Source organism: Dryobates pubescens, chromosome 11, assembly GCF_014839835.1.
Source record: "Dryobates pubescens isolate bDryPub1 chromosome 11, bDryPub1.pri, whole genome shotgun sequence".
Taxonomy (NCBI): Eukaryota; Metazoa; Chordata; class Aves; order Piciformes; family Picidae; genus Dryobates; species Dryobates pubescens.
Genome location: NC_071622.1, coordinates 693,158 through 718,491, shown reverse-complemented (window position 1 = coordinate 718,491; position 25,334 = coordinate 693,158). Strand labels below are relative to the sequence as shown.

Genomic DNA, 25,334 nt, shown 5'->3' with positions numbered 1-25,334 from the left:
TGGGTGTTCCGAGGGTAGGCACTGCCAAAGCAGAGGAGCAGGGCTGCGACAAGTGGAGCTCAAGAGGTTTGTCCCAAGCATGATGCAGCTGAGTGACTTTTGGGGTTTGCCTTCTTCATGAATATTAACCAGTGGTTTTCAGTGGACTTCTGTTGAGGTTGTGGAATGGTTTGTGAAGAGTTGCTGAGTGTAACTGCTGCTTTCCAGACACAGAGAAGTGCTGCATCTTCCCCAAACGCTTCTCCTGCCTTCAGCTGAAGCACAGAGGCATGCAAGCTCTGTCCCGCTGCGCTGGCTTTGCTGAGCTGTGTCTCAAGCCTGTGTTCTCATGCTTGTGCAAAGCAAATGTTCTTGGAGGAAACACTCCTTGATGACCATTGGGCTTTCCTCTAGGCCCACGGTGTAACGTGGACATCGATGAGTGCACGTCCAGCCCCTGCCACAACGGAGGAACCTGCATCAATGAAGTCAATGGCTTCCGGTGTGTGTGCCCTGAAGGTTACCATCACCCTCACTGCCAGGCACAGGCAGATGGCTGCCTCAGCAACCCCTGTGTGCATGGCAACTGCACACACATTGCCACTGGGTAAGTATTTACTGTCACATTCCACCTACTTGGGGTCTTCTATGCTGCTTTTCCTTGCATCTTGACTTGAGGATTCTGATTTGTGGTGGGCTGAGATCACCCCCCGAATGAAACTGCCAGCCCAGCGCAGGTGGGCAGCAAATGCAGCTCTGTGTACAAGCAGGCTGCAGTCTGGAGATAGGAAATGCAATGGAGCTGTACAAAATACACAACATTTACATGGGTTTGCCATTTACAAACAGCACAAGAACCCCCTGGACAAAACCAGGAGGCTGCCAACAGCTTCCCCTCTCCCCTCCCAGACAAGGGAAAGGGAAAGGGGAGAAGAGCAGAGAGTGGCTGTTAGTACCTAGCCACAAGAAAGAAACACAGCCAAGGCCAGCAACAGCCAAGCCAAAGCCACCAGCTGGTATCTGCTTTATGTCTACCTTTATGTCAGTTACCAGACCAAGATTATTTGGACCTTAGCATTAGTTTCCCTCTTACATCCAATGGTAATTTATTGTCATTCTACCACTTTTCTACTCAAGCTGTGGAAAGTTTCCTAGGCATTGGCCTAACACTGCCACATGAGTATACTCTGAATTTCTCAGATTAGGATCCAGACTCATCTGCTGCCCATGACATAATCCCAGCAAGGTGTAGCCTTTTAGTCACCAGCTGCAGTTTCAGCACAGGTTTTTCTGTCCTGCATTGTATTCTGGGCTGCCTTTGCATGAGCATGTACCTCGGGCTGCGCTGCCACCACCTACAGGGAGGGTTTGGCCATTCATGGGAGCAGAGTGAATACAATTAAAATAAAGAAATGGTTCCAAAATGAATCCTGATGGAGCAGCAGCTGAAAATCCCATCAAAGTCCCAAGCATTGAGCATGGAGACTGTCACTGTTGGCTGGGGCTGTTCTTGCTACCCAAATACTCTGTGCTGAGGAACAGGAAGATAGTTTTTACACTAGGGGATAAAGCAATATTTGACTTAGAACAGTTTGTCCAGGGCTGAGATTTGCTCAGCTGCAGTCACATTGTTGCATGCCTGAGAGAAGAAAGGGAAAGGCTCATTCTGATTATTGAGTTGCTTCTGAATTCTTCCCATCAAGGAAGAGCAGAAGTTGATCTCAGGAGCCCTGAATCAGAGCTGGGGTCGGTAGTGGTAAGTCTGGGAGCGTGCCTTCCAGAGACGTGCGGGGCCCTGTGTCCTCGAGAGGTTCGGCTAAGCAGGGCTTGTGTGTGTGACACTTCCCAGGAGCCCATGGAGCAGTACTGAGTCCCAGAGGCGTGCTGCATCCTGGGCAGGGGTGTCAGCACTTGGGCAGGGAAGCGATTTAGCACTGTGGGTAGCTGTGCAGGGCAGGATTGGGCGCTCTCCCTGGGGCTGGCAGGAAGGCTGCTTCGCTGCCAGGTCAGCCTCCGGGTCGGCTTGGAGAGCAAATGCTTTGATCCTTCTTGCCCGGCAGCTGCAGCCTGCACTCGCTGCCACGCTCAGGTACACTCCGGGCCAGGGAAAATCAGCCTGGTTGGTGTGCCAGGGAGGGAGGTCAGGCTGCGTGGCCTCAGTCCAGGGCCGTTCTCCAGGCCCTTGGTTCCATCTCATGTGGGTGGAGTGCTGCTCTGCCTCAGATTGTGAAACCAGATAGAGAAGGTTGCTCCTGCTCCCAGCCAGCTGTTTTCATTTGTAACCACTGCTCTCTATCAAATCAGTCTGGTTATCTTTGGAACCTATTGTTCCCCTCCACTTTTTTAATCTTTTCTTCCCCCCTCCCTTTCTGTCTTTGTTTCACTGTGTTGAGATGGCCTTATCAAAGCAGAAGCATATTGCTGGGTGACTGAGCTCTTTGTCACAGACTGTAACAGAGGGAAGTGTGGGTTTAAGGGAGGGTTTATTTGCAGTGTTTTCCAAGCGGGGCAGCTGGGGGAGGCAATCTAAATGCAGCTTAGGACTCTTCTAGAGAGAGAGGTAGTTTTTCACTCCAAAACTTCTCTGCAGGAGAAACAGGGAGAGGAATTGTTACAGAATGCTCTGAAATCACAGATGTTGTTGCATTTTGAGCCAGCAGTGTGCCCAGGTGGCCAAGAAGGCCAAGGGCATCCTGGCCTGCATCAAGAACAGTGTGGCCAGCAGGAGCAGGGAAGTCATTCTGCCCTGTGCTCAGCACTGCTCAGGCCACACCTTGAGTCCTGTGTCCAGTTCTGCGCTCCTCAGGTTAGGAAAGATGTTGAGATGCTGGAAGGTGTCCAGAGAAGGGCAACAAAGCTGGGGAGGGGTCTGGAGCACAGCCCTGTGAGGAGAGGCTGAGGGAGCTGGGGTTGCTTAGCCTGGAGAAGAGGAGGCTCAGGGGAGACCTTCTTGCTCTCTACAACTCCCTGAAGGGAGGTTGTAGCCAGCGGGGGGGTGGTCTCTTCTCCCAGGCAGCCAGTGACAGAAGGAGAGGACACAGTCTCAAGCTGCACCAAGGGAGGTTTGGGCTGGATCTGAGGAAGAAATTCCGCCCAGCAAGAGAGATTGGCCATTGGGATGTGCTGCCCAGGGAGGTGGTGGAGTCACCATCACTGGAAGTGTTTGAAAAGAGCCTGGCTGAGGCCCTTGGTGCCATGGTTGAGTTGATTGGATGGTGCTGGGTGAAAGGTTGGACTTGATGATCTCTGAGGTCTTTTCCAGCCTGGTTAACCTGTGCTTGTGTGATTCCCAGGTACAAGTGTGTCTGTGACCCAGGCTGGATAGGAGATTACTGCTCAGCAGAGAGGAATGAATGTAAGTCCAACCCGTGCCAGAACGGAGGAAGCTGTGAGGATCTGTTGAATGGATACAGATGCACCTGTAGGAAAGGATTCAAAGGTAACAATTCAGAGAGGAGTTTTCAGTCTTCTTTTTGTTTTCCACTTTGTTGCACCCTTAGTGCCATTGTAAGCTTTTCATTAAACTTCTTGGAGGTAGGAATCAAGATGGGGAATGCCGTGGTTGTATGAAGTGCAGCTGCAGTCGGTTGATGTAGATGTGATACAGTAGTAGAATACTTACTGAGGCCATATCTAAGCTGCCTTTGGAGTCATGAAGAAATGTCCTGGTGGCAGCCCAGCTTAGTTTCCTTTGGGAGCAAGCTGGATGTATAAAGCCCTGGCAATTGAGGGGGCATTAAACACAGAATTACCATGGCTGCTGTCTGTGCTCCCTGAGCCTGTGAGGAGGGCTCTGATCTCCTTTTCTGTCTGCTGAGATGTTTTCAAATATGGAAATGTGGGCAGTGGTGTGTGGGGTGCCCATGCAGTCTCTGTGTTCATGCTTCCAAGCAGCACCACACTCTTAGCACCCTGGCTTTTTTCCCCTTCTGCTCCTCAGGTGTGAACTGCCAGGTGGTGGTTGCTCCTTGCTCCCCAGATCCTTGTGAGAACTCAGGAATTTGCCAAGAATCTCCTGACTCAGAAGGCTACACCTGCCAGTGTGCCCCAGGCTGGGAAGGTAATGTGGATGGGGAACATACTGTCCTTGCCATGCTGCACTGCACTGGCATGGAGCCTTTTTGCCATTGCCTTATGAGAAGCCTTAATTCTGGACTCTGTGTTTCAGGGGAGAGATGCACTGTGGATATTGATGAATGTCTCTCCAAGCCCTGCAAAAATCATGCTCTGTGCCATAATATTCAAGGCAGTTACCTGTGTGAATGTCAGCCAGGCTTCACTGGAGGAGACTGTGACACTAACATTGATGACTGCCTCTCAAGTGAGTACCAGCAGGTTGTTCTGTGCTTCCAGCTTTTCCTGGCAATCATTTTGCTGTGCTGTTGATCACTGCTGTTTGACAGACACAGAAAGTTCTTTTATAATCCTGTACCAAAAAGACAGAAAAAGAGCCCCAAGCTTTGTAAGACTTGCATGAGCAAGTAAGACTTGAACAGAGAAGGTTTCAGCTCAACATGAGGAGAAACTTCTTGACAGTGAGGGTGACAGAGCCCTGGAACAGGCTGCCCAGGGGGGCTGTGGAGTCTCCTTCTGGGGAGCCTTTCCAGCCCCACCTGGCTGCATTCCTGTGCAGCCTGCCCTGGGTGATGCTGCTCTGGCAGGGGGTTGGACTGGGTGAGCTCTGGAGGTCCCTTCCAAGCTCTCATGTTCTGTGATTCTGTGATTCTGTTGGAGGCAGTCAAAATCCATCCAATTCAGCTGCTAGAAATGGACTACAGGGTTCTGACAGCAGGAGTTGTTCCCAGATTCTTAGCTTGAGAAGGTCCTCAAGAGTTTACATAAATAAGGAGCACTGTAAAATGAAGAGCTGCATTTGCCTGAAATTTTAATACCCCCAAGTTAAAGCAACACTGCAGGGCTCGACTGAGGTGTGGGAATCTGGGGTATGGCAGCCTTCCCTGAAACGTCTCTGCCTGACATTAATACTCTGGAAAGAGTGGGTCCTGCTGCTGGTGCTGTTCCAGTTAACTCAGACTTGAAAGCAAATTCAGCAGCAGGAAGGCTCTCTGTTGTGGGATAGGTATCAGTTGCAGGAGGGTAGCCCTTGCAGGGGTGAGTACTGACACTGTTCAGCTGACAAGAAAGCAAACGTTCATTTCTTGCCCCGGACGCTGCTGTTGACGAGGGAAACCAAATGCATAGCAACTCCTTTCTCTTGCTTGGCAAGTGTCTGTATCCCCATCAGATGAAATCAGAGTCTCCTGAGAAGTGTCATGTGTTCAAAAGTTCATCTGTTATTATTTGAGAAGTGCTTTAGCCAGCCTTGGAGGAGTTCACAGTGCTGTTGGTTTTTATTTTACCAGCTCTTAAAACAAAGCCAGCCAAGAAAGCTCTGTGTGTGTGTTAGAGCAGCTTAACAACAGACCAGCGTCCTGGGGGCTTTGGGTATGAATTCAGAGAGTTGTGCTATGCATTGAAGAAAAGAAAAGACATTTGGGACTGCTGTAGAGAAGGATCCAAACAAGTCTGTGTTAAAAAGTTACTGAAAGAACTCCTGGCTCAGCCTGAGCCTTTGGTTGCCTTTGTCTGAGCAAACAGGTACAGCACAAAACGTGTCAGGGTGCGTTGACCCAGAGCTTTGCTGATGGAAGCCAACAGGATTATTACTGGTAGTTTGTACATGGATATTTGGATTAAAACCCATTTTTAAGTGCTCATATTTCTGTCTTGAACAACTGGGAAAACCTCTCTCTATTGCTAAGTGTTCTGGGAACTGTGAGACTCAGCCCCTGTTGTCTGCCTCGTGAACTGGAGGTCATACAGCTTTTAATCAGCATAATCAGATGAGTTTAAGGAGAGAATTAATTTCATTTCCTGACATTGGAGCTTGGGGTGTGTTGGAAGGAACCTTTTTTAGATCTGGGGGCTTTTACAAAGTGGATTGATCCTGGAAGCTGTTAAAAATGTGCTTTACAGCAGTGCTTTGTCTGAAATAGAGATCTTAAAACCCAGCCTGGACATACTCCTGTGTGACCTCCCCTAAGGGGTCCTGCTTTGCAGGGAGGGTCGGACTCGATGATCTCTGGAGGTGCCTTCCAACCCCTGACATTCTGTGATTGATTCTGTTAGGCAGCACACCCATGAGGGGGAAGAAGAATTTCAGATTACTGCTACAGCTGATTTCATTTTAGCATCACAAAAACCTTCCACGGTGGGAGCCAAGTGCCTTTAATCTGCGAAGCAAACAAACCCTCCGAGGACAAGAACCTATTAAAGAGTTGATACTCTGCTCTCCTGTTTCTGTCAGCAAATGTGTGGCACAGAAAATGAATGCCCAGCTTTTGGCTTCAGTCATAACTGGCTGGCTGCCACAGACACAGCCCTGCAGAGCCGCTGGGGTCCTGCTTGGAATGTGCTGTTGCTCTGCAGCAGTCAGTTGACCTTTAAGTGCATGCAGGTGTGTCTCTTATAACACACATTTTTGCCATCTGAGCTTATTTCCCAGTCAACAGATGAGCTTCCATTGCCTTTCACATCTGTTTTCATCATTCACCAACGGGCAGAATGATCTTGTACTCGTGGTGAACTGCAGGGTCCTGCTGGAGTCTTTTGATGTCCAAGTTTGTGTTTTAGTAGTACTTGAAGATGAAAAAAAGCCACAGCCCTGCTCTGTAACCTTTTATTCATCCTTCTTTCTGTCTCTCCTTTTCCTCCCCCTCCCAGTTGCCCTCCCTGCCTTCATACACACAGGCTTTTGGTCCAGGGAAAGCAGAGTAGAAAAGGAATCTGGCTTCAGAGGCAGTTTCCATCAGAGGGTTGTGGGCCTTAAATCCAAAAGTGGAAGGAGCAAAGCAGGAAGAAGCTGTTGAATGGCAGAGATCTTTCAGGCAGATTGGTACTTGTGGAAGTATACAGCAATAGGAAGTGGCTCTGACTGAAAAATGGTGATGCACAAGTAGCAAAAGCATGGTAGGGATAAAGAAGGCATCAAGCAAAGCATAGGTGAGGAGAATTCAGGGTGGTGTATGGAATTGCTGAGCTGAGCTGCCAGCCTTTCCCCAGTCATCCTTTCCTAGTAGGAAAAATGTGCTCAGGAACTCCTAAGTGCTCATGTGAGTACTCACATCCACATTTGATTTGGCTGCACTGCTTTCATACTTCAAACTAAGCACCCCAGTTCTCTCAGGTGTTGAGCAGTGGCTGGAAAAGAGAGCAGGCCAAGTTCTCTTATGAGTAAGATGTGATCAGGAGGGAGAAAACAGTTGCTGTGCCTTTTGTGTTGTCTTTGTCAGGAGGTGTTTGTCAGAAGGAGTAGTCTGAATTTTAAACCAGGAACCTTTGGGTCTGGTTTTGATGATTTTGATTGGACAAACCCCAGCAGAGAATTTTTTAGGCCCCAAAGCTTGGTTTTGATCCACATCTTCTTGCCAATTCATTGTTAATGCAACAAGTGACAGGGCAAGAGGAAATGGCCTCAAGCTATGCTGGAAGAGGTTCAGGTTGGATTTTAGGAAAAATTTCTTCTTAGAAAGGGTTCTCAGGCACTGGCCCTGGCTGCCCAGGGAGATGGTGGAGTGCCCATCCCTGGAGGGGTTTAAAATCCACACTGCTGAGGGATGTGGTTTAGTGGCAGAGGCTCAGCAGCAGTGGTGGGACTGTTGGACTGGCTGATCTGAACGGTCTCTTCCAATCCTCAACAGTTCCATGGTTAATCGTGCTTTAGTAATGCTTTGCAGTTACCTGCTCCATAAAGCAGCTCAGAAGAACCTGTCACTGGCTCTGGGCTGGGTGTTGGTTCTTCCCTTCCCAGCAGCTACTCCTGTAGGCCTGGCCTCCAGCCGTCCCCCTTCTTAACCCTTGCTGTAACGCTTCTGTCATAGATCCCTGCCAGAACGGAGCTTCCTGTGTGGATGGGATAAACTCCTTCTCATGCATCTGCCTGCCTGGATTTCATGGGGACAAATGTCAGACAGATACCAATGAATGCCTGAGCGAGCCGTGCAGGAATGGGGGCACCTGCACCCACTACGTCAACAGCTACACCTGCAAGTGTCAGCCTGGCTTCGAGGGGACCAACTGTGAGAACAACATCGATGAGTGCACTGAGAGGTGAGAGAGCTCCACTCTGCTGCTGCTGCACCAGGGAGCCCGTGCAGGGGAGGGCAGGGAAGCTGGGAAGGGCCTGGAGGATAAATCTTATAAAGAGGGACTGAGGGAGCTGGGGATGGTTAGTGTGGAAAAGAGGAGGCCGAGGGAGACCTCATTGCTGTCTACAGCTCCCTGCAAGGACCTTGTGGAGAGGCTGCTGCTGGTCTCTGCTCACAGGGAATCAGTGACAGAACAGAGGGAATGGCCTCAAGCTGCCACTGGGGAGGTTCAGACTGGACAGGAGGAAGAATTTTGTGATGGCAAGAGTGGTCAGGGACTGGAATGTGCTGCCCAGGGAGGTGGTGGAGTGCCCAAGCCTGGAGGTGTTTGAAGGTGGTTTGGCTGTGGTGCTTGGGGCTCTGGTTTAGGGGTGAGCCTTGCAGAGCAGGGCTCTGGGCTGGACTTGGTGATGCTGAGGCTCTGTTCCAACCTGAATGTTGCTGTGATTCTGTGAGATGTACTTGTGGCTTGAAGTCAGTCCTGCTCAGAAGCAGTTTTTCATGCTGAGGATCTCTCTTCCTGCCTTTTGTCACTGAGCCATGCTGGTGATTCACCCAGGGGGAACTTGCTTACCTGGTGCAGGATGCCAGCTGCAAGAGTTGCCTGGCAGAGCTGATGTTCAGTTTGCATGAGCTGTTAGAAGCTGTTGTGGTTTTACACCAGACAGGAGGTGGGATTTGCCCCTTTAGAGCACAGAACCACGCTTGAATTTGGAAGTTAAGTGAAAATGATGTTTACAAAAGTAGATTAAGCACAAAAGTAAACTAAATATAAAAGGTAACAAACATATCCATACCTATAACCCAACACAAGCCCAGCCCCCCCTGGACATTCATCTCCAATAGTATTAGTCCCAAACCTATAAGAGAAGCTTAGCTGCATTGTGGCAGGAATACAGCAGTATTACCAAATGCTAAGACAGTAACAGATGTTAGCTTATTAAAATGTAAAGAAATGAAGTCTTCATAAGATTATTAGCATATAGAAGTGGAGAAATACTTGATTGATTATAAACAATTGCTGTGCTGAGAAACACCAAAGCTGCAGAAATGGAAGTGGTGGCCAGCTCTTAGGCAGAAAGGAAAAATCAATTAGCCCTGAGTTGAGTTGGGAACAGCAAATAAGATGAAGAAGCAAGCAGGAGGAATACTAAATCCACAAATTCTGTGCTGGGGAGGTTTAACCATCAGAGATCTTACAATGCTCACAGATGTATGTGGTTTAGCAGCCACTGAGATAAAACCTGAGGTCCTCCTAAGGGGGAGGTGTGGGACTGAGTTAAGATGCTCAACAGCTGGCAGTTGTATAAATGGTTCACTTGATAGTTCTAAAAGCTCTTTGAGAGTTAACTCTGTGTATCCATCATCTGCTTCCATGTTTATCTTAAGCTTTGTTAGGATTGAGGTAAGTTAAGTTCAGATTCCCTCAGAGGGAAACAATTTCTCCTAAAGCTTGAAATGGTTAAAAGCAAACTAGATAAATAAATAGTCTCTTGTGGTGTAGTTACCAGAAAGAGCTGAGGTGCCAGATGCACAGCTCTTGGTAGCCTCATGATTCTCATGCATCTTCTGCACACAAAGAAAAGACCTCTCCTGCCTTTTTCTTTAATTGCTTTTGTGGGGGAGGAGGCATTTTACCATCTTTAGCTTAAGACCAGGCTTGTGTCACTGAGGAGGGTGTGTTGAATTTGCTCAACAGCTGTTTAACCAAGTGCAGGCTGCTGGCTGTCTTAGCAGAGTGCCTGCTTCTTCCTTGAGGTTCATCCTGGTTTTGTTTTCCTTATCAGTCAGGACAGGAACCAGTCCTGCAGGTATGAATGAGGGATGTAGCAATTTCCAAGGCTCTGCCAAGCCAAACCAGTCACACCTCAACCCAAATGTACTGAGCTCTACTTAAGGGCTCCGTGGTGGTTGGCTAATTTGGATTCAGTTCAAGTCATTCTCCTGTGAGAGAGTGCTGGCATCTTCTGGAGACCAGTACCCAGCTGCAGTGAAGCACCCAGGACACTGACAGCTCTTCTGGCTCCTCTTCCTTGTTTTGCCACCAATGTACACAGCAGCTTCTGCTCCCTGTGAAGCAGAATTCAGCCCACAAGGCAGAGGAACATCCCTGATAAATAGGTTCATGTTGCCATCTCTGAGCACGGTCAGAATGCAGTTGCTTAAAGCTGGCCCTGGAAGCTGGGGGAGGTGAGTCAGTGGCTCCTCAGTGGAAGTACCCTTTGACAGTGCACAAGACAGATGACGAGCATGAGTTTGTTTTGTGTACAAACTGCTTATCTCCAGTCTGATCTGGGGTTCTTTTCAGAGGGGCAGGAGTTTCCTGGCAGGGATGTCTTTGGAAAGAAAAAGGAGCCCGCTTTGCATAAGGCACAGCTTCTCCTAACTTTCCCAGTCACTGCTCCATGGGGACACCTAAGCTGGCAGAATTCCTTATGATCAGAAGACTGGGGGGGGATAATTCCTTTGATCTGAATTCTGCCAGGGCATGTATGAGTAGTTTTACAAATGAAGGATGTAGAGTTCTCATGAGAAGGGGAGGAAGGCATTTAGCAATACCAATACTTTCACATCATTTCAATGAAAAGCCTGCCTGTGTTTTGCATGTTAGACAAACCTTTTCCTTGAGAAAAGATCCCTGGGACTGCTTTGAAGCTTCAGAAAACCCCAAACCAGGCAAAGGGCTTTGTTTCTCATCATTTGTAATACAGCTGCAATTTATAATCAAATTTGTAGCAACTTTATCAGGGTGAGCCAGCCACATGCCTGCCTGGTGCAGGACTGTTTGTGGTCACATTGGAGCTGGGAAGGTTTCATGAAATAAGTTACTTCCATCCCTAATGACTCATCTAAACCCTGCCTTACTTTCTTTGCCTGCTGAGGTAGAAGACAGTGAGCTGGAATCATGGAATCACCGAATGGTCTGGGTTGGAAGGGACCTCTGAAACTCATTCAGCCAAACCCCCTCCGCAGTCAGCAGGGGCATCCTCCACTAGCTCAGGCTGCCCAGAGCCCTGTCCAGTCTCACTTTGCATCCTCTTGAGCTGCTGTTACCTGCCCTATGCTTCTTCAGCAGGCTCCCAGCAGTGGCCAGGAGGGGCTGTAATCTGGGTCTCTCTCTCATTCCAGCAGTGTTTGCACGCTCCTTTGGCTGTGAGCTAATTGCAGTTTGTCTCAGCTTACCTTTGTTCCCACTCTCTTGCAGCTCCTGTTTCAATGGAGGTACTTGTGTGGATGGGATCAATTCCTTCACCTGCCAGTGTCCAGTGGGCTTTACTGGACCCTTCTGCCTGACAGAAATTAATGAGTGTGACTCCCGGCCTTGCCTGAACAAAGGCTCCTGCGTGGACAGCCTGGGCACGTACCGCTGTGTGTGTCCCCTGGGTTACACTGGGAAGAACTGCCAGGTGGGTGATGTTTTCTTGCCCATTTTGCACCAGGGCACTCTGGTTTCAACTGTCCATCACCAGAAATGTCTAGGTTAGATGGGAGGTACCAAATGTGGCACAACTCCTGCTCCTCTGACAAGAGGTGGCTGGCCTGGTAGCCACAGGAAAAACAAATGCAGTGCCTCTGTCTGCCAGATCAGGTGCCCCTGCTCAGAACTCTGGAAGTCAAATCTGCTTGCAAGGAGGAAAATGCTTGGCTGTGAGGACAGGTGCCACTGGAACTTTCTAGATTAGTTTTCTTCTTAAATGAAGAACAGCTGCTAGCCTGGAAAATGGCTGCATTCCATCTGAAGCATAGAATTGTCCTGACTGAAGGCAGAGTCTTGCACTAGAAAAAGGGCCAAACACATGCAAAATGAAATGCAGAATACTATTCTGATTAGCAGGACCTGGTTTAATTGGTTTAATTTTACTTAGTCCCTGTTGATTGTAGAGGGTTTTGGGTTTTTTTCCATAATAAGCCAAAAAATGTTTTGGGGCAGTAACTGATTTGTCCTGGGCACATCCTCAATCAAAAGCTGTGGCCTTGCTTGCAGACTGAAGTCCAGTTTTGCACAGCTGAGCACAGAAGCTGCAAACCCAGACTGTAAACAGCTGATTATTTCCCAGAATGTATCTGGTTAGAAGAGACCTCCAAGCTCATCCAGTCCAACCTTTCACTCAGCACTGCAGGCTCAGCACCAAACCGTGTCCCTGAGCACCAGTCCAAAGGGGGCTTGAACACCCCCAGGGATGGTGACTCCAGCACTGCCCTGGGCAGACCATCCCAATGTCTGACAAACCCTTCAGTGAAGTATTTCCTACTATCCATCCTGAGCCTCCCCTGGTGCAGCTCAGAACCATTTCCTCTGGTCCTGTCCCTTCCACTAAGGAGCAGAGGCTGCCCCCTCCTCACTCCAGCCTCCCTTCAGGGAGTCAGAGAGTGATGAGGTCTGCTCTCACTCTCCTCTTCTCCAGCCTGAACACCCCCAGCTCCCTCAGCCCCTCCTCATAGCCCAGGGGCTCCAGGCACTTCAGGAGCCTTGTTGCCCTTCCCTGGACCTGCTCCAGCCCCTCAATGTCCTTCCTGTAGCGAGGGGCTCAGAGCTGAACACAGCACTCGAGTTGTGGCCTCACCAGCGCTGAGCACAGGGGAATGATCACCTTACAAACTTTAAACTTGGCATATTGCAGTGGAAAGAATGCTGAATTAATTTGTCCTGCTGGAGTTTTTCTTATTATAATATGCTTATCAAAACAAGAAGAACCATTTGAGACTATTTTTAGCTTTGGAACAGCAAACACTGTATGAGCTTCCTCCTGCAGCAGCCTGAACGCTGCCGTTGAAACAATACAAATCTGTGAATTGGTTAAACTGCTGGGAAACGCCGCGGGCTTGGAGCAGTTCTGCAGCTGTCTTCGGTGTCTTTGTAGAGCTGTGGGTGTTAGAAGCAGCCCTTCGGTGGGGGGGAGGTGCTCTTGCAGAAGCGTGTTGCTAGACGTTGAATTGCCAGGTCTGCTTCTAGGTATTGCTAATGGAGGAAGTGAATGCAGAGTAATGAAGTGATGCAAAGAGGCAGCCCCCTCCGCGCCCCTCATTATGCATTCTGGGCACACCGCTCAGACCTCGCTGGGAGAATTAGCATTGAGAGTGGTCGTAAAGCACTGTGAGGTTCGGTAGTTCCTCTGCTCTTATGTTTGCTTTGTTTTCACTGGAGAAAAGGATTAATGTTCCTGTCCCCGGGTTGAAGGCTGTGGATTCTCAGAGGGGCTGCCCTATGCTCAGAGAAGCTCATGTAATGCATTACTCATTTTCAGAGGAGGACTCAGAACTGTCTCAATTTCTCAGCGCTATTCAAAGCTGTATTGGGAAGATGTATAGATTGCAGCCCCACTGTAGTTCTTGGTTTAGTGGTAAGCTGGCTTGACCTAATTAGCAAAGCTAAACAAGCGGGACAAAATTAGGGCAATGATTCATAAGTTAGAGAATTTGCATGTAAAGCACTCAGCCACTCATTACAAATGCAGGAGCAAGAGGCTCGGTGGTTTTCTTCTTCACGCTCAGCTACATGCGATAAAACTTCAGTCCGAGTTTCCTTTTGCCTGCCTGTGAAAGCACAGCTCTCTCTGCTTTAATCTTGGTGAGGAGACAGTTTGCATCTGAAAAGCAGAACTTTCTGCAAGTGAAATTCCAGTTTGCAGCCAAAACTCGGTACTACTCTCGGTAAAAACCTCATCCTCCCCCCAGTCAGCTTGAAATCCATCAAATGGCTGCACTGCTTTGAAGGCTGAGTGCTCAAAAAGGAAATGATGGTTAGTGTCTGGTTTATGTTAGGTCAGACAGAGTTATTTTGGGTCTTCACTTTCATCTGATGATTTACTGTGTTTCAGTCTCGTTGTTTGGAAACACTTCATGTAAGGAATCAGGACAAACAGCATGCTTTGACCCATCTTCTGTCCGTGAAACAGTTGTGAGGCTTCAGTTGAAGCTCAGGGAGAGCTCAGGGAGACCACACCAGAGCAAATGGGGCCAAGGGCAGATGTGGGGAGCTGATTCCAAAACACAGAAAAGCAAAGGTCAAAACGTAGAACATACCTGACATCCTCACAGAGCAGTGAAGATGGGAGAGAGAGTTTGGGAGGGGAAGAAAAAGTCACCTGTTGGTAGCTGGAAGCCTCCTACTAGAACTAGAAGCTTAGTCTGAGCCCCAGATCCTTCTGTGTAGCAAGGTGTGAGCAGCAGCTTACTCTTGAAATGATGCTGCCACCTGGAGTTTGTACATCTGCACTTCCCTGGGCATGTGAGACCCTGAGACTGTTTGGGAAGCACCAGGCTTAGACTTGGGAAGTCCTGTCCCTTTTTCCCAGTGCCATGTGGAACCAGTTTTGCAGGGCTTCCTTGCTTTGCTTCCTGAGCTTGTGCTCAAAGTCCTGTTTCCTGCTGCCCTTGCCTTACATCATGATGTGTTTTTGTTTCTCTCCAGACTCTGATGGATCTATGCAGCAAGTCTCCTTGCAAGAATAAAGGCACATGTGACCAGAAGGGAGCCCAGACTCGCTGTATCTGTCCATCTGGCTGGACTGGTGCTTACTGTGATGTGCCCAATGTCTCCTGTCAAGTGGCAGCTTCACAAAGGGGTAAATCAGCATCCTCTGTGCTTTACCATTTCCCCATGCATCCCAAACCTCTGCCTCCTTTCCCCATACACCTGTGAACACAGCATGCACTGGAAAGCCCTGAGAGCTTTGCCTCTGGCTGGCTGATCATGGCCACTTGTGAGCTAAAAAGCTCTGCAGGATTGCATTTGGGAGTCAAGGTCTCTTGATTCTCTTGGTATAAGAAGCTGGTTGCTACCATAAAAATATTAGGAAAGAAGAACTAAGCAGTTCTGATAGCTCAGGAGTGCTGGCCCACCTGGGCTGCCCACATGGAAAAACACATCAGCTGTTCATGCCTTCCTGCTGAATGCCAGGCAGGCCAGGTCTGCAACGTGCTGGCCTTGTGCAAGGGAGGCAGCTTGCAGCTCCTGATCTTTGTAAGCACTTCTGCAGAGAATACTGCCTGCTGAATGCACTCTTTAGTTAGATAGGTTTTCAGGAAGAGACTTGATGGGGTGCTTGGTGCCGTGGGTTAGTTGTTTGGGTGGTGTTGGATTGGTTGATGGGTTGGACGCGGTGATCTTGAAGGTCTCTTCCAACCTGGTGTATTCTATGTATTCTATGTATAGGTAATAGCATGCCCCCCCCAGTCATAATTTCCTGTTCTAGTGCTTTCCATGTGAAATACTTGCTTTGTAAGGGAATTTCTTCCTGGGAGATGGCTTGTAACCCAGGTCAATGGGAAGTGTCAAGCCATGTCTGCAGGAGGCTTCTGCAGGAGGAGAAGGCTCCCAGGAGACCTAATTGTGGCCTTCCAGGATCTGAAGGGGGCTACAAGAAAGCTGGGGAGGGACTTTGTAGTCTGTCAGGTAATGATAGGACCAGGGGGAGCAAAACTAGAAGTGGGTAGATTCAGACTGGATGTTAGGAGGAAGTTCTTCCCCATGAGGGTGGTGAGCAGATGCAGGGCCAAAGGAGAAGGGTGTCACGCTCCCATACCTTTTGCAGTCATTCTAGGTGCAAACATTGAACCTTTGCAGTGCAGCAGTAGTGCTTCAGATGTGTATTTGCCAGCCAGTGGTAAAATAATGCAGCAACACAGATACTTTTTGCCAGCATGGGTGCTGGTGATCCAAAGGGCAGTGACTTTATTTGGAAGCCAGTTGTCATGCTGACCCACTGTAATTTACCCATTTTTGAGTTTCAGCTTTGCAGTTCTTGGGCCTTGCCATGGTGACTCTGGGCTGAGCTGCCAGCACTGGGGGCACGTGTGTTTGACATGGCTGCTCACTGTATTTGCCTTTGTTTCAGGTGTCGCAGTGGACCAGTTGTGCCAGCACTCTGGTCATTGCCTCAACGTTGGAAACACACACCACTGTCAGTGCCAGGTGGGTTACACTGGCAGTTACTGTGAGGTGCAGCTGAATGAGTGTGACTCCAGCCCCTGCCAGAACGGTGCCACCTGCCGGGATCACCTGGGAGGATACCAGTGTGAGGTAATGTGCGATGGTTTAGAGCAGTGCAATGCAGATGAACCAAAGGAGGTCAGAAACACATGCAGGTGGTAGAACAGCTTCAAAGAGGGGATAAAAGCAGCCTGCACCTGGAAAGAACCTTCAGTTTAGCTGGAGCAGCAGCAGTGCTCCGGAGAGGCTTTTAAGACTGAGCTAGAGGTGTGATGGGAAGGAGGTGTGGTGGATGACCATTTGAACTCCTCACCTCTTTGGAGTTCTTCTCTTGCATTATTTTTTGCCCCAGGTGTAGTTTTTATTAATACATGTTGGGTAGAATGCATTCCAGAGGTGCTGTGTTCTCCCTGTTGGGTGGGCAATATATCCCTTGCCTCTGGGTGGGAGATGCCCTCCACTGCTTTCTCTTTCCTGCAGCTGATGCAGAGAGCAGTGTAGACCGTAAGATTTTGGTTTATCAACCTTCCTAGGCTCTTCAGAATCGTAGAGCAGCTGGGAAGCTCATGCCCAGAATGGGGGCAGTATGAGTTTTATGTAAAAGCCAGTGTCAGGATGGGAGGGCTGTGTTTTGCAGCAGTGCAGTCACTCCAATGCCAGCCTGCAGTGTGCCACTGAGTAGTTCCATGGTCAAGTTGTGTGCTGTGGCTGCACAGGCCTTGAAATCACTTGCACTTGTACAGCTGCAAAGGCAGCCCCAGTCTGTCCCACTGAGGTCTTGTTTTGCCTGTGTGAGCCTTTCTCAGATGTCTGCTGACGTATCTGCTAGGAGCAGATTGTTCACGCTCGTTTTTGTGCCGGCAGTGTGTGCCTGGGTACCAAGGTGTCAACTGTGAATATGAAGTGAATGAGTGCCAGTTTCAGCCCTGCCAGAACGGAGGAACGTGTATAGACCTCGTCAGCCATTTCAAGTGCTCCTGTCCACCAGGAACTCGGGGTATGAAGCTCAGCGATTAACTGAATGTTGCAAGAGCGACTCTTCCGACTGCCGGTTTCGTGACGTGGAGTCTAAAGGGAGTGGGTTATTTGCTTTGAGGAATGTTCCCAAAGTGCACTGAATCCCTTGAGACACATATTTTCTCTTTAAAAATAAATGCTGCTTCTGGGTTTTTTTCCCCTTTCTTCTCCTTTTAATGGAATAGGTCACAGCAGTGTCCTTTGGGAATGTATGATCCATCTTGGGCGACGGGGGTGGACGAGTTTACCATTACGATCTCTCCCCCTCCTATTGGTCTTGAGAGAGTAAACTGAAGGTCTCCTTTGGGATGCTTTGAAATAGACAATTGATAGGACGAGAGGAAGTGGCCTTAAGTTGCTCTGAGGGAGGTTTAGATTTGACATTAGGAAAAATTTCTTCATGGAAGGGGTTGTCAAGCCCTGGAATAGGCTGCTCGGAGAAGTAGATTTGTGGATGTGGCACCTGGGGGCACTTGGCAGTGCTGGATTAAGAGACTCAATGATCTTAGAGATCATTCCCAACCTGAACAATTCTGTGATTCTGTGAAACACACAGAAAGCTTACTTAGTTCTTGCATCATTTCCAGTGTCCTGCAATTGTTTAAATTTTATTGTCCTTTGTCCTGGAGTCTTGTGGAAAAAAGGTTCAGTGCCTGTAGGTTGGTTTTAAACTACTGAAGTTTACTGTAGGTCCCCAGAAGGCAAGGGCAGGAATGGCAGGCTGGCCTGCAGCCTGGGCTGTATCACAGTTGCTTTCCTGTTGGTTTCTTGTTGCTTGTTTTAATGGTGGTGCTAGAAATGCTCTTTGCAGGGGGCCCAGGGTTGGCAGCCAGTTAAACAAATGGTGAGGAGCTCACCGCCGTGCGAGGGCAGCACAGGACGGTCAGCTGTGTCGAGTCACAGGGCACAGTGCATCTGTGGGGCTTGGGGGTTGTCTTGGGTTTGTGTTCTTAATGGTGCTTTTAGCTGAAGTGAAGCGTGGTAGCCACTAAATGCCAGCGTGGCCTGGGTCTAAAACATGTGCCCCCTAGGCCGGCTGCCGTGCACGGGGATTGAGCTGGGATCTTCACCTGTGCTTGGCTGGGACCGTGTGACGTGGTCATCAAGCCTGGCCAGCAACGTGGGGAAGGTGTCCGTGGCCCTGCCTGCTCAGCCTGTCCCTTTTGCTGTCCCCACAGGCCGCCTGTGCGAGGAGAACGTAGACGACTGCGCGCCGGAGCCGGGGGCGCCGCGCTGCTTCAACGGGGGGCAGTGCCTGGACCAGATCGGGGGCTACAGCTGCCTGTGCCTGCCCGGCTTCGCCGGCGAGCGCTGCGAGGGAGACATCAACGAGTGCCTCTCCAACCCCTGCAACCCCCGAGGCAGCCTGGACTGCGTCCAGCTGATCAATGACTACATCTGCGTCTGCCGCAGTGCTTTCACCGGTGAGCGGCGGAGAACCTTCTGCCAGGCTGGGAGCAGGATCTGGGAGCGAGGCCATTCCTTCCCTGTCTGGCAGCCAGCTTATCTAGCTGCTTCCCTTCTTTCCCTATAGCATGGCTCACTTTGGAAGCCATTTCTGTGAAGCTTCTAAGAGATTTGGCTTCCCGAGCTGTCTCAGACAAAGGAGCCTCCTGAGACACTTGGTTGCCAGGATATTTCTCCTGCAGTACTTCTCTCTCCTTCCTCATTTCACATTTCTGATACTGGAAGTGTAACTGTTCACACAAGCAACCTCTCCATGACTTTTCCTTTTGCAAGCAGCAGAATTTTCCCTGTAAATCAGTGCCATAGTATCCATGATTAGCTTTTGGCCTCCTTTCCTCCTCCTGGCTGCCTTTCTGCTTTGCATTGGTGAGGTGGCCAGGATGGAATAGGCTGTGCACAGACAGCCTGTGCATTCCTAGCTTAGTGATGTGATCCTTCCACAGTCCAGCTTTGAGTCACAGCTTTGCAAGAATTTCACACTGTGCAGACTTATGTCTCACTCTCTCTAGATGTCTTTTCTTGCTGAAATTCTGCTTTCTGCCTCCCACTGGGCATAAGTTTGGGCTAATCATCTCCAGATGTGTCTTAACTCTCAGCTTTCAGGTTTCCATGTCAGTTTAACTTCTTATGTGTTTGGTTTTCCTGCATTAGGACCCGTGACTTGCCCTGCTTCCCACTGCCCTTCTTTGCATGCCTTACCAGCAGTTCTTAGCCTCTTCTTTTTTTTTGTTAAAATGCAAAGATGCTGCAATTTTCCTCTAAATTGGGGATTGTCAGATGCAAAGAAATCACAAAGCTGTACATCTGAAGAATGCACATAGCAGTTTCTGAATGCATTACCTAGACTGACAAAAGCAGCTCCTCAGAGAGCCACAGATGAAGGAAGGGGAGCCAGGCCAGCGAGTGGGATGCTGGTGAAGGCCATCAGATAGGTTTATATTTGAGCCTGTCTGCTAAGCTTGCTCCCATGAATTGTGCCTCATGTTGCTTCTGGCTCTCATGTGAAAGGGTTGCTAGAACTTGCAGTGTGGGGAGTTCAGACCTGCTGCAGCCTCGGAGGAGCAGGGAGAGCTGCTGTCTCAGACATGAAGTCTGTCTGGAAATGTCAGGCACGGAGGGGGAGCGTGTTTCTTCCTTGAGCTGTTGGTCCTCTGTGCATTCCACACTGACCCTCCTGCCTGGGAGGGAATGGGGTGGCTTTGCTGTGCTTCCTGACTGATAGGATGCCAGCACTCTGTGGGCCATCCTGCCCTGTCTGCTCCTGTCTGCGAGCAGTCAGTCTTGGCTGCACATGTCTGGAGACTTCTATTAATGTTTTCCTTGGGGGTCCAAGTCATACTTCGGTCATCCTCATCTTTTTATAGTCTGCTGTCAGCATTTGACACTGAAAACTGCTGCAAATGTTAGTCAGGGCAGTTGGACCTCCATCTGTCTGATCAGCCTGAGGAGGGTCTGCTGCCTTGTCCTGTTCTGTCTTGTTGCACCTGGTCCTGAGGGTTGTTTGTTCGTGGTTAGGGGGCCATTTGCCTTTGGACTTGCTGAGCATCTTCCCAAAGGCCAAGGAGGCTTAGGGACCCTCCGGGCACATGTGGTACAGCACTTGCAGCCTCTGTCTGGATGACTTGGGGACTGCAGCAGCAGATTCTGCCTTGGTGCTGGGTTGTGCATATTCCTGAGGTAGGAAAGGCAGGCAGACTGTCTCCAGATACTGCTCATGGAGCCTGCAGATGTGCCTTCCTCTAGCGCTGCTTAGGCGGCGCCTCGCAGAGCATCCGAAGGGATGCTGCCTAGCTGTCTGGCAGTGAGGGGCTCACTGGGGACTCAGTGTGGCTCGTTGGGTGTCCACCGTAGAGAGTTGCTTTGTGGTGGCTTTGTGATGTGCACAGCCCCTGACGGCTCTGCTCTCTTCTGCCCAGGCCGTCACTGTGAGAGCGTCATCGACGTGTGTCCGCGGAAGCCCTGCCAGAACGGAGGCAGCTGCGCCGTGGCCAGCAACATGCCCGAGGGCTTCATCTGCCAGTGTCCCCCGGTAAGCACTGCGCCTGGGACTCGCCTGCAGGCTCCTCTGCACACACTCGGCAGTTTCACTGCTCCCCTGGAGATGAAGGTTATCTTTCCTGCACTGCTTGCAAAGCTGTGCCCTTGCACACACTCTGCCCACGTCCTGTAGAGTAGAGCTGGGGGTTGTTTAGCCTGGAGAAGAGGAGGCTCAGGGGAGACCTTCTTGCTCTCTACAGCTACCTGAAGGGAGGTTGTAGCCAGGTGGGGGTTGGTCTCTTCTCCCAGGCAAGCAGCAGGAGAACAAGAGGACACAGTCTCAAGCTGTGCCAGGGGAAGTTTAGGCTTGATCTTAGCAAGAAGTTCTTCCCAGACAGAGAATTGCCCTTTGGAGTGTGCTGCCCAGGGAGGGGGTGGGGGCAGCATCCCTGGAGGTGTTTAAGAGCAGCCTGGATGAGGCACTCAGTGCCATGGTCTGGTTGATTAGTTAGGGTTGGCTGATTGGTTGGACTTGGTGATCTTGGAGGTCTCTTCCAACCTGGCTGATTCTGTGATCTAGCTGGGACACCAGGGCTTCTAGGTGCATTGGGAGGGTGATGCTGCCTGTTGTCACCCCAAGCAGTTGTGCCAGGGATGCAGGATTGGTGCCTTTTCTGCCTGAAACCTAACAGTCAGTTGGAACAGTTTGGTTGCTATCCTGTGTGCTCTGTGCCTACTGCAAGATTCCCCTTGTTCATGGCTCTGCAAACTCCATCTCAAACTGTGGCAGTGCCGTGTGAGTTCCCAGTTTATCCCTGAGGCTAGATGTAGAAAATCCTGCAATGAGGCTTGAGGAATCGAGGAGAAGAAAGGGTTTGCATGTGACACCTTCCCTCCAGCCTTCAGAGTGTCAAAGAGTCAGTTGGTAACTTGTTTCTCTTGCCCTTGTTTTTTAACTCATAGGGCTATTCTGGAGCAAAATGTGAGTTCAGCAGCCACAGCACTTGTGGGCAAGTGAAATGCAAGAAAGGGGAGCAGTGCATCCAGACATCTTCTGGTCCACGGTGCTATTGCCCCAAGCTGTCTGTGGGAGAGGAATGCCAGACAAACACGGCTTGTGCCAGTGCCCCCTGCCAGAACGGGGGAAGCTGCCACCCTCATTCTCAGCCTCCTTACTATTACTGTCAGTGCCCCATTCACACCCAAGGCAGCCAGTGCGAGCAGCCTGTAACGTTCAGCCCGGAGCCCCGAGGCTGTTTGGATTCCCACTGTGCAGAGAAGGCGAAAGATGGCTATTGTGATGAGGACTGCAACACTCATGCCTGCCAGTGGGATGGAGGTGACTGCTCCCTGACAATGGAAGATCCTTGGGCCAACTGCTCCTCCTCGCTGCGCTGCTGGATGCTTTTCAATGGGCAGTGCGATGAGTTCTGCAACACCCCCGAGTGCCTGTTCGACAACTTTGAGTGTCAGCAAAGCAGCAGAACGTGCAAGTAAGGCTTGATCTGAGCTGGCTCTGCTTTCTCTGTGTCACTGCTACCTCTCCTGCCGCTGCTTTCCGTGCTGGGTGCGCCGCTTGCCTGCCGCTCCCGTCTCTCCGTTGTTTCTGCTGCTGGTTGTTGCTCTGGCTGAAGGTTTGCCATCGAGGAGTCTCTGCTGCTTTGTGCACTTCTCATCTATTTTGGAAAGAAGTTCTGGAGTTTGTATGCTATGAGCTAAGCTGATAGCCTGGGCAATGGTAATGTGTTACCTGCTGATGAGTGTGCCCTCTTCTGTGTGGAAATCTAGAGGGGAGGCTTTCCACCTTGTACTGGATGTTAATGCTGCTGCTTCCTGTCCTGAGTTTCACTCCATGCCAGCAATGCCTCTGTTTTATCCTAGCTGTATGCCTCTGAATGTGTTTTCCACCTTGTCTGCCACGGCTCTTCTGTCTGTTCAGTTGTGATAAAGGCTGCAGCTTTGCTGTGAGGATCCTTTCTTGTTAAGGCAGGAGGGGCTGCAGCTTGATCTTAGTGAACAGAATAAGCAGTTCCCTTCCACTGGTGCTACAACTGAAGCACATCTTCTTGGGGTGTTCTGTGCATCCTACTTCCACCCTGCCAGCTTGCTGTCACATCCTGGGGTTATGTTTCTTCTCCTTATATCCTGAATGAGTGTTGTTTTACCTAAAGTGATGAGACCTCATTGCTCTCTACAACTGCCTGAAAGGGGGTTGAAGTGAGGTGTGTGTTGGTCTCTAATAAAGAAGTGATAGGGCAAGAGAGAGTGGCCTCAAGTTGCACCAGGGGAGGTTCAGATTGAACATTAGAAGAAACTTCTTCACTGAAAGTGTTCTCAAACACTGGAGTCGTCACCACAGGGAAGTGGATGAATCACCACCCCTGGGGGTGTTTAAACAAAGGCCCAGAAAAGGTGCTAAGGGACATGGTTAGCACCAGGCTTGGTAGAGTTAGTGGTTGGGCTCCAGGGTCTTAAAGGTCTTTTCCAGCCAAGATAACTCTGTGATGAGGAGCGTAAGGCCCTGGCTGTACAGGGGTGTAGGTACAGGATGTGTGTGCCACATGCTGCCTGTAAGCCTGTCCCTGCTGCAGGTATGACAAGTACTGTGCAGATCACTACGCAGACGGCCGCTGCGACCAGGGCTGCAACAGTGAGGAGTGCGGCTGGGACGGCCTGGACTGTGCCGGCGACAAAGCTGAGAAGCTGGCGGAGGGCACCCTGATCATCGTGGTCCTGATGCCCCCTGACGAGCTGCTGGAGGACGTCCGCAGCTTCCTGCGCACCTTGGGAACTCTCCTGCACACCAACCTGAGGATCAAGCTGGACTCCCAGGGAAACCCCATGGTGTTCCCATACTACGGGGAGAAGTCGGCGGCGCGGAGCCGGCGGTCGCTGGTGCTGGTTCGCAAGCACAGGGAGCTGGAGCAGGAGGTCATTGGGTAAGTGGATGCTCTTGGGCTCCTCTGGCTCTTGCTTGGAGGTACCTGTATGTGTCCAGAGAAGGGCCACGAGGATGAGCAGAGGGCTGCAGCACCTTTCCTATGAGGACAGACTGAGAGAGTTGGGGCTATTCAGTCTGGAGAAGAGAAGGCTTCAAGGAGACCTAATTGTGGCCTTCCAGTGTCTGAAGGGGGCTACAAGAAAGCTGGGGAGGGACTTTTGAGGGTGTCAGGGAGGGATAGGACTGGGGGGGGGATGGAGCAAAACTAGAAATGGGGAGATTGAGATTGGCTTTGAGGAAGAAGTTGTTCCCCAGGAGGGTGGTGAGAGCCTGGCACAGGCTGCCCAGGGAGGTGGTGGAAGCCTCATGCCTGGAGGCTTTAAGGCCAGGCTGGATGTGGCTGTGAGCAACCTGCTGTAGTGTGAGGTGTCCCTGCCCATGGCAGGGGGTTGGAGCTAGGTGATTCGTAAGGTCCCTTCCAGCCCTGACAGTTCTGTGATTCTAGGATTGTAGCCCTTCTTTTTTGTGGGGAAGTGTAAAGCTATTGCAACCACCAAATGCAGTGATGGGCTGGAGCAGTTAACTCAAAGGGCTGTAGTTTCACCAAGCACTTTGGCAAAAGTTGCTGTCCCTGACTTCTGTGCCCTCTTCCTGTGTCCCTGCAGCACCAGGGTGTTCCTGGAGATTGACAACCGTCAGTGTGCAGAGGATTCGGAGCAATGCTTTCACAACACAGAAGCTGCTGCAGCTCTCCTAGCTGCTCAGGCCATCAAGGGCATGTTGCCCTATCCTTTTGTGTCTGTCCAGAGTAAGTAATTGCAGAGGGGAAACTGCCTGGGGCAGGAAGGCAGGCAGCACGCTTGGGCTCGCAAAATTCATGCTCAGATCATTGATCACCATCTTCATTTGTCTCGCTGCTCAGTGTGGTTTCTGGGAGCTAACTTACTCATGCACACTTGCAGAAGTATCTGTGTGCACTTGTTCTGCTCTGGGGACACACCTGGTTAGCAAGGCAGGGCAGGTAAGTTTGCAGCCTAGACATCTGCAGCTGTGCCACGCGCAGTGATGCTGTCTGCTCCGCTAACCATTCCTGTTCCAAGCCAGGAATTCAGTGAAAAATGTGCCACTGGAGGGGAGGGAGGAGGGCATTCCTCAGCACCCCCCTGGCAATATGTAACCCTTTTGATTCCTGCTCCACTCTCCCTCACTCTGAGGCCCAGCTGCAGTCTCGTAAGAGATTGGTAACATCACTGCTCCTGGTGGGGCTGTGCTTATAGCCTGATGTAGATCAACTCTCTCTGTGCTGATTCAGGGTGGCAGTATTCAGCCAGCAGGACTCTTGAGCAGGGAGCAAGACCTTCAGTTCAGCAGCCATGTACTCTAAATGGTATTTTGAGGAACAAGATCAAGGGAAGTCAGAAAGGCAGGAAGTACTCTCCCAACAGTTGCAGCATAGCCTAAGCTTTCCTCACCTCTTAGCTCTAAATGCATCCCAGTGTAGATACAGCACACTGCCCGTGGGGGAAGGCTGAGTGAGGGAAGAAGGCATCCTCCAAGCTCACTGTGCTTTCACTGGAATCTCTAGGTGAACCCCTGCTGCCACCAAAGACCCAGCTGCTCTACCTCCTTGCTGTGGCAGCTTTGATCATCCTCTTGATCCTCCTGCTGGGCGTGATGATGGCAAAGCGTAAGCGCAAGCACGGCTCGCTCTGGCTCCCCGAGGGCTTCATCCTGCGCAGGGACCCCAGCAACCACAAGCGCAGAGAGCCGGTCGGGGAGGACGCCGTTGGCCTCAAGTGAGTTGCATTCAGGCCACTGCCTCTGTGTCTGTCAGTCTGGTAGAGGGTTTTGAAAGCCTTTCATTGAAGGCACC

At 50.4% G+C, this 25,334-nt stretch overlaps 1 protein-coding gene across 1 annotated transcript in view; it reads left to right on the top strand.

Annotated features, from left to right (window-relative positions):
• The window catches only part of NOTCH2 (notch receptor 2), a 93,500-nt gene that overhangs the window by 54,634 nt on the left and 13,532 nt on the right, over positions 1 to 25,334 (top strand). Inside the window, exons 13-27 of the mRNA XM_054165698.1 lie at positions 394 to 586; positions 3,273 to 3,418; positions 3,920 to 4,039; positions 4,148 to 4,300; positions 7,860 to 8,088; positions 11,332 to 11,533; positions 14,539 to 14,692; positions 15,965 to 16,149; positions 16,924 to 17,056; positions 18,255 to 18,500; positions 20,460 to 20,572; positions 21,484 to 22,013; positions 23,112 to 23,459; positions 24,127 to 24,269; positions 25,047 to 25,257. Of these exons, the coding sequence (XP_054021673.1) occupies positions 394 to 586; positions 3,273 to 3,418; positions 3,920 to 4,039; positions 4,148 to 4,300; positions 7,860 to 8,088; positions 11,332 to 11,533; positions 14,539 to 14,692; positions 15,965 to 16,149; positions 16,924 to 17,056; positions 18,255 to 18,500; positions 20,460 to 20,572; positions 21,484 to 22,013; positions 23,112 to 23,459; positions 24,127 to 24,269; positions 25,047 to 25,257 (3,106 nt within the window). The remainder of the gene's footprint in view (positions 1 to 393; positions 587 to 3,272; positions 3,419 to 3,919; positions 4,040 to 4,147; positions 4,301 to 7,859; positions 8,089 to 11,331; positions 11,534 to 14,538; positions 14,693 to 15,964; positions 16,150 to 16,923; positions 17,057 to 18,254; positions 18,501 to 20,459; positions 20,573 to 21,483; positions 22,014 to 23,111; positions 23,460 to 24,126; positions 24,270 to 25,046; positions 25,258 to 25,334) is intronic.